The 8,661-nt window shown below is 40.7% G+C and overlaps 1 protein-coding gene across 8 annotated transcripts in view; it reads left to right on the plus strand.

Annotated features, from left to right (window-relative positions):
* cacnb2a (calcium channel, voltage-dependent, beta 2a) overlaps positions 1 to 8,661 on the plus strand; it is a 73,152-nt gene that overhangs the window by 45,697 nt on the left and 18,794 nt on the right. For all 8 annotated transcript variants that reach the window (XM_024279851.2, XM_024279850.2, XM_024279853.2 and 5 more), the window contains 3 exons: positions 1,040 to 1,159; positions 6,963 to 7,085; positions 7,157 to 7,293. In XM_024279851.2, coding sequence (XP_024135619.1) covers positions 1,040 to 1,159; positions 6,963 to 7,085; positions 7,157 to 7,293 — 380 coding nt within the window. The remainder of the gene's footprint in view (positions 1 to 1,039; positions 1,160 to 6,962; positions 7,086 to 7,156; positions 7,294 to 8,661) is intronic.

Below are 8,661 nucleotides of genomic sequence, written 5' to 3' on the forward strand. Positions count from 1 at the left end.
TGGACGTATGGTTCAGGCCAGTTTTTGACATTTTGGGTGTCCCCAACTTGTTGTTTTTTGATGTGCTGGCTGTCCCCAACCCTCAGGACGCGGTACTGGACGTGGTAATAGATGTGGAACCGGTACTGGTATCGGTCCACGTCCTGAGGGTTGGGATCCTTGATTAGCATATACAATTGTTCATTGTCTGTGGCTCTTAGACTGGAACCATTTTGGAGCCCGGAGGTTGGGATATTCTGGCTTTTCCCATTAAATCAGGGGTCCCCAACCCTCGGTACGCGGTATGGACATGGTATGAACCCGGTATTGGACGCAGAACTGGTACCGAGTACCTAGTTACTGGTCTGTGTCTCGAGGGTTGGGGACCCCTGATTAGTATATGCAATTATTCATTGTTTGTGGCCCTTGGACTGGTATTTGTTTGCGGCCTATGGGTTGGGAACCCCTGATTTAACAACCAGCATGTCAAAAAAATGACAAGCTTTTTGAGATGCTGGCTGTTCCCATCAAATCACGGGTCCCCAACCCTCCTTATGGACGCAGTACCGGACGTGGTACTGGATGCGGTATTGGTCGTGGAACTGGTACCAAGTAAGGGTTAGGTTACTGGTCTGTGTCCCGAGGGTTGGGGACCCCTGGTTAGCGTATGCATTTGTTATCTGTCTTTTTCTCTGTATCAAGCGGCCCTCAAACTGGTACTGGTTAGCAGCTCTGAGGTTCGGGACCCCTGATTTAATGAGAAGAGCCAACTAATCAAAAAACGACGAGTTGGGGACACCCAAATTGTCAAAAACTGACCCAGAGGGGACCCAAATTATATGTCCTTAAATGGCGAGTTGGGAATGAGAATATTTTGCCTGATGTCATAAATATATCCAAGGAAAAAGGTTGTTCTGTGAATCATCATTAATTTTTTTTTTTTTGACTGGTCTGTTCTCATACCTGTAAGTAGTTGAATGTTTCCTCAAACAGGTTGTGTTGTCAGCTGACCTTCACTTTGAGCCTCACTAACAAAGTTTTTCTGCTTTTGCGTCTGAAGGGTTCGGCCGACTCCTACACCAGCCGTCCATCAGACTCCGATGTGTCCCTCGAAGAAGATAAGGAGGCAGTTCGCAGAGAGGCAGAGCGACAGGCTCAGGCACAACTTGACAAGGCCAAGGTTGGTGTCTTCTTCCACAAGTTCATAACTTGATTCACCATGTTTTCGTTCACGGCTTTAAAAGTTGTGTCACATCAAAGATTTGGGATTGTACATCTGTAGTAAGTCTGGGAGTTTTTGATGTTAGCATTCTGGCATGAAAAAGTCATCCGAGGCCGTCAGAGGCGGAGGTGTAACTCCGTTCCTTAGCGGTTAATGCTAGCTTTGCAGGATCTGACCTGGGGGTAACTTTCCGGGACATGCAGTCCTGGGAAGGTTGCTGGAGTTGTTTTATTGAAGAGTGAATACATTTTTTCTCACTTAATGATCAACTCATTTAATTGAAGTTGGCGTTTTTCCCAGCCTGCCTTGCTCCAGATGGAACAGCAAAAACAACAGCTTCTTTCTGACCCTTCTGTATTTCCTGCTTTGACCCGACCGGCAAATTCTCTGCTGGGGCGACTTTTGAAAAGTTTCTGTGTAGAGTTGATTAAATTTGTGTTTTAGGAGGTTTTGGTCTACACATATAATGAGACATTTGTGGAGTTTGTAGTCCAAACTTTACTGTAGAGCTTCTGTCAGCTGGTTTCTCACGTGGAGGAGGGCTGTAGATGTGAGGGGTTGAGGGCCTCCGAGGGTTCAGCGTTGCAGTTTATCAAAGCAACGTCTGACTCGGTCCGCTCTCGGCCACAATTAGCAGCACATAAACAAACATGCACATGACAAGGCAGGCAGGCTTGCTTTGGCAGGAATTGCAATCAGGGCTGGCTTCCTTAAAATCTCCTCAAACTCGGACCCTGTTAGCATTTCTGTCTTAGATCTACAAGATATCCGTCTTTAGTTCATGCGTGTAGCTCTACTATTATTCTTTTGCAAGTTTCCGTAAAATTCAGCTATTTAAATCACCTTAACTTGACGTTTTTTGTGTTTTGCACGGATTATTTACAACACCAGCTTTTTCTAAAGTCGAATTTGCCACACTAAGTTAAAAGAAATGCTACTTTATTGATAAGCTGGCAGAGGTTACCCATCCTGGCATTTTACATGACAGATAACTGGTAAAAATACAGTCTAATAGACGTCTGGCCACCAAAAAAGGGCAGATCCTGTCTGAAAACTTTTATTGGAATAAAGTCAAAGAACGCTCGTACTTTATAAAAGAGACTTATGTGTGTCACATCTAAACATAGCGTCCTTTTATACGTATCAAGGTTCACACAAAAGGCCATATAGGCCTTTAAAAAACATAGATCTGAGTGTATTTATTTGGAGGAGTCAGAGGATTCTGAGTTCGTTCCCTTATGAGGAAAAAACTCTTAATATTGTCATGACTGATAAAAAAGTCATCAATCAAACTAAAACGGCCTTATAAAAATGATTAATTAGCAATAACAGTAATGTTGACTCATGAGGTAAAAGAGAGAAAATCTCTTCACTCGAACAGTTTGAACTCCTGATTGTGAGAGTATAATTATTTGACATTAAACAGCTTTTATTAAAGGCGTTGTTGAGGTTGAACTTCTATTTTTGCAAGGAGAGGCCACTCTGCAGAAACTATGTCCTTGAAAATTACAGGGTTGGTGACTTGGGCTAAAAGGGGCATTAATGATAGATCAAACAGTAAATGAATTGGGTGTTTGTTGTGAAACTTTAGTAGTTAAGGTTAATTGAATGGCATATTACTTTTTGCTACGGCCACAAAGACAACTGCTACTGTACAATAAGGAGGCAAAATCTTTAAGATTTCATACTTTTTTTTTAAATCGTTAGCATGGTCATGAGTAGATGGCGGCATTCACGATCCCTTTTTTATAACCCCAGGCTGCTGGTGGCATTTGATATAGACGGCGGCCGCCCTGAGACGTTTATATATCGTCCAATCAGAGGTGCTGATGGTCGGGTGTCAGCTGATTTCACAATGGCGTCATCCCCGCTTGTCGCTGGACTGCCACCACGCGACCTCAGAATTAACTTTTCGAGAAAAATTGTTGTAAAATCGCTGAGCTAGTTACAGCAGAACTCACTAGCTTGCTACAATGGAGCTTACTACAGCAAACCTCGCTACAGCGTAGCCCACTACAGCAGAGCTCGCTACAGCAAAGCATGCTAGCTTGATACAGCGGAGTTTGCTAGCTCGATACGGTGCAGCTCGCTATAGTTAAGCTCGCTAGCTCACTACAAGGGAGCTCGCTACAGTGGAAATGGCTTGCTTGTTACAGCGGAGCTTGCTAGCCCACTACAATGGAGCTCCCTACAGCAGGGCTCACTAGCTGGGTACAAAGGAGCTTGCAACAGCGGTACTTGCTAGATCGCTAAAGCGGAGCTGGCTAGCTTTCTACAGCGGAGCTCGCAAGCTTGCTACAGTGAAGCTCGCTAGCTCGATACCGCAGAACTCGCTAGGATGCTACACTGTCCACTGGGAAAGCTGGCTAGCGTAGCGAGCTAACAAACTGAGTGCCCATTTAAGCCAATGTGGGCAAAAGGCCACCACAGAAACCGCGGACAGATCCATTCTGGGCCCACATTTTCTACCCACTTTTAAACAATTCAGGGCTCACTTGGCCTTGCGAGCAGGTTATTGTATGTGGCAAACATAATAATAGCAAACAGTACAGAAACAAAAGACAAAGAACATCACCTGGGTATAACGTGTTCTTCAACGCACCAGACGCGGCCGGTGTGAATGCAGCACCAGATGTAATGCTTGGACTCATTTTGCTCTTGTTCTACATTTTTCCTACTGAAGGTTTTATGCAACACATTCAGATGAAAGACTGACCTTTAAATTAATAAATAATAAATGTTTTAAAGATGTTTGCAAACAAAATCAAATTCACAGGTCAGAGAAAATCGAGCAAATACATCTCAGCTGCTTCGTTTTAGTGTAAAATTGTAGAAATACCTCCTAATTTTCACGTAATAGAATTTGATGATGGCGCCATATCACATTTTGCGTGCTCCCACTACAGCCTAAGGCCAGTCCACACATCAAATTGATGTACAGCAGTGAAGGTGAAACAATGACAGAGTCTTGATTTAAAGATCCTGCGCGTGCTGCTAACGGAGAGGCTGCGGCAGCGGCGGGGTTAACTCACTTTAATTACAGAAACGCCTAGGAGCTATTATCTAATGGAAACGCATGATGCAATGTGATATTGGAACTAGCGGCGTGGGTCGTTGATTGGCCGCGATCCACGGCGCTGCCTGGTGGGGTTCTTGGTTACAGACGGTGCATCTTTTTTAGCCTCCTTCTCTCACCTTCCCTCCTCTCTGGTTTTCGCTCCGCCTCCCTGCTGTCTTTGTCTTTAGCCCTCCGTCTGTCCGTCTCCCCCATTCACTGCAGTCAATATGGCACCTACAGTGAAGGCTTGCGTTACATAAGAAGCCGTTTTATGTTGACGTGTGGACTAATAGATCTTACAAAAGTGTGAATAAGCTGTGAGTCTGTAGAAGGTTTTAAGAAGCTATAGCTGACAGCCAGGCAGGATTTTATTTTTTTTTTTTTGCATTAAAATTCTTAGAGGATGAAAACACAGGAAACTCTGTTCTTCTGGAGCTGAATGAGATCTCTCCACATAATATTTGTACTAACATGTGATCAGGAAACTGTTAGAAGCTGATGATAGTTCATCATCTTCTCATGTTTGCACCAAACCAGAGAACGGTTCTTCGCCAGTGACTTTTTATGCTTTCAGAGTGAAAGACTCAAAGAAATCTGATCAGATAGGAAGTTATACTGAGGTAGCTTTTTGGTCACAAGCAACAAATACTTAGCATAAGATTGAGATAAACGTTAATGCTGTTTTTGAATGGAGTAGCTGCATTGCAGATAAGGTGAACCGCTTTTGACCACTAATTTAGGCACTAACCAGCTGCTAAACAAGATCCTTTTTGTAAAAAAGGAAACTTTTGGGTTATTGGACATCACTGAGGTAACCCTCCCCCCGCTTCCTATCACCAATGTGATGGGAAGAGGGGTAGGGGGAACCTCCACGCTAACTGTCCCGCTCACAACTCAGTCAAATTTCAAAGCAATTCAAGCGTTTCAAGTATATCTTTACTCAAATCGCTGTAAACAGGGCCGGCCCTGAGCATTGGCGAACTAGGCGGCCGCCTAGGTCACCATCTGCTAGAGGGGCCGCCAAATTCCAATCAATTTTTTTTTTTTTTTTACAGTTTAACACACCACTCATTTCTTGTGAAAAGTTTAAAAAGTGTATTATTCAAAACCATACATAAAGTTTCAAACGATCAATAATTTTGCCTGGTGCCCCTCCCCTCCTTGCTCGAAGCTTGGTGAAGGGGAGGAAGAGGAGTTGCACGCGGTGTGGTCGCTGCTTCTTTAAAACTTTAAGGACGAAAAAGCAGCAAAACAAGCCCTCAGGGACAGCTTTAAGGTAAAAAAAAAAAAATTAATAGCCGGAAAGAAAAGGTGTCTAAAAAAGAGGGTATTTGTTTTGTAGAAAAGAACATAAGTAGACTACGTTTAGTTTTATTCGGATGCACCAGAAATGTTATGTTGGTGTGTGAGGGGCTGTAAGCTAGCTGGAGAGCTTGTAAACTCATGGGTGATGGGAAGTGGGGGCGGGATACCTCCATGCTAACCGTCCCGCCCACAACTTGGAGGCAAAGTTTTGTAAGAAAATCCTGCCTCTCTGCATAGACTACATCCTAGAAAATTACACAAGTTTTTAGATTTTGGCTAAAAATTTTGTTTTAAAAATAAATCAGATGTGGAGTTTTTTTATTGATTTATTTCATTTTCATAGCACACAACAATAAATGACATCATATTCTTGACTTTGGTGAAAAGGAAAGGAGACAGAAAGAAGAAAACGTATTATCTCTGCCTTATTTAACTAAACCAATCAGACAATTTTAACCAAATATATTTATTTTTAATACAAAATAAATACATACAATGTTTTGCAAAAGCAACCAAAGCTGAAAAAGAAGCTAAAAGAAACAAAAAAATCCATCAAATGTCCTCACAGTTTTTTTTTTTTTTAAGACCAACATTAGCATAAAAAATGTTGCATGTTTGGTTTAAACAAAATATTATTTTCTTGCACCGTGAAATGTTTCTGGTTGTATTTCTTTCAGTTTATTTATTTAAAAAAAAAAGTAAACTTTAGTGGATGTTAAAAGTTGTTTATTTATTCTTCAATTTTCTATCATAAAATCAACACTAAAGTGATGAGATCTGTTAGGTGTCTAACATTAAATTAAATTACTGTTGAATTTCTCAGTTAAATATTTACACATCATGTTTTAAGTCTATCTGTGCAGGTAAATGTGAGTCACCTGAGGTCAGGCTTTATGAGAATGTCAGATATAAATGTTACTTTGTGCAAAAGTATCAAGAATAAACTCCAAATGTGAAGCTTTATGTGTGCCGTTAACAGTAATGGAGGGTTTCATCAGCCTGCCAGAGCACAGCAAGATTCAAAGTCAATTTTTGAATTGATTATTTGTCCAAAAGAGGAACGGAAGCTCTAATCAGGCGGGAGGGTCGGTATTGATCGAAACGCTTCTGGATTTATTTATGAAACATTTAGATGTGAGCGCTTTGTGCTTCTCCATAAGTGAGACGAGAGCCTTTTTTATTTTACTACAGGAGGTGGATCAGCTATAAATGCTGGCAGGTTGCACATGAACGCTGACAGTTTAGTGGCTTTGCAGAGCGCTTCAGTTTGTACTGGTGTGAATGATTCAGCCTGCATGCTTCACCTTAAGTTATTTTTACACCTCCGCCAAAGTACCTGCAAGATTTGGTCAAGTTTAAATGTTTTTCTCTGACATTTCGATATATTTGTGTTTTCAGAGCAAACCGGTTGCTTTTGCCGTCCGTACAAACGTCAGCTACAGTCCGAGTCATGACGACGATGTCCCTGTTCCGGGCATGGCCGTCGCCTTCGAAGCGAAAGACTTCCTCCACGTCAAAGAGGTGAGCACACGTCACGTCGGCCGACGGCTACATTTTGACGACTTTAAATTTCTGTGTTAATTTGTTGGTAGAAATTCAACAATGACTGGTGGATAGGGCGTCTCGTGAAAGAAGGCTGTGAAATCGGCTTCATACCGAGTCCAGTGAAGCTTGAAAACACTCGGATCCTCCAGGAGCAGAAAGCCAAACAGGGCAAGTTCTACTCCAGGTGAGAGGAAGCCACTCCCACTTCATCTGTGGTATTTTAATTAATCATCTGGTTAATTTTTTGTGCAATTAATTCATCATGTAATTAGTTGATCTATTCTAACAGAACTGCCACATTTTTAGGTATTTTTACTTAAATTTGTGTCTTTGTAGTGCAGTAAAGGATCAAAATGCAACTAAAAAAAGAGACTTTATTGTAACAGACTTCCAACCTTTACTTTTAATCCACCAAGGTGGATTTTTTTCCATTTGAAACAAGTAACTAACAAAATATTCAATCTAGAATCTCTCATTCAACATTTAAAAACAATAGGAACACTTTTCTGAGAAATTCAAAAATATTGACCTAAACTACCATAATAAATATGTCGACATACTTTACTCCACAGTTAAATGTCCCATCGTCTTTCAAACAACATGAAATTGTTAATGTTGTGGGCAAGACTGTTGGCCCACCCCCACTTCCTGTCACCCAAGCATTCCCGTTAGCTTACTGGATGTAAAGAACACATCTTAACCATCATTAGCTTTAAACTAACTAAAAACTAGATATATAGTATTACCTGCGATAATGCTAGTGTGAATGCTGTAAGCTGAATTTGGCCATTGAAGATGCTAGTGCTGATAGTTGAAGATGCTGAAATTGCTGAAGCTTATAGCCAGCTAAAATATTTGCTAAATGCCAAATTAGCCATAAACACTTAAAAAAAAACTTAGGTTAGCCAGAACAGCTAGCATGTTGCTGAAAAAATAGCTAAACTTGAAAATAGCCTGAAAAACTGAAAAAAGCCCAAATTAGCCAAAACACCTAGCATGCATCTGAAATATTAACTGCAAAACTGGGTTAAAACAACTGGAAAAAAGTCTAAATTAGCCAAAACAGCTACCATGTAGCTGAAATTTTAGCTAAACTCCAAAATAGCCTAAAAAGCCAAAATTAGCCAAAACAGCTAGCATGTAGCTGGAAATTAGCTAAAATCCAAAATAGCCTAAAAAACGCCTTTGTTAGCCAAAACAGCTAGCATGTAGCTGAAATATTAGCTAAACTCCAAAGTAGCCTAAAAAGCCAAAATTAGCCAAAACAGCTAGCATGTAGCTGAAATATTAGCAAAATTCCAAAATAGCCTAAAAGAATCTCAGTAAATGCCAAAATAGTCCACAAAACCTAGCAGAATGCCAATTTTTAAAACTTTAAAACGTTAACTTTTTAAGCATAATTATGAATAATAAAAAGGCAGGAATATTATTCCAACTTAAACCTTAAATAACTTTCAATAATTTACTCATAAAAATATATTTTCTCAAAATTATACAAGTTAGAATTAAGTGCAAGACAACATCGGGCCATTATTAACAATAAAATAAAATG

Source organism: Oryzias melastigma, linkage group LG20 (genome assembly GCF_002922805.2).
Source record: "Oryzias melastigma strain HK-1 linkage group LG20, ASM292280v2, whole genome shotgun sequence".
Classification (NCBI taxonomy): Eukaryota; Metazoa; Chordata; class Actinopteri; order Beloniformes; family Adrianichthyidae; genus Oryzias; species Oryzias melastigma.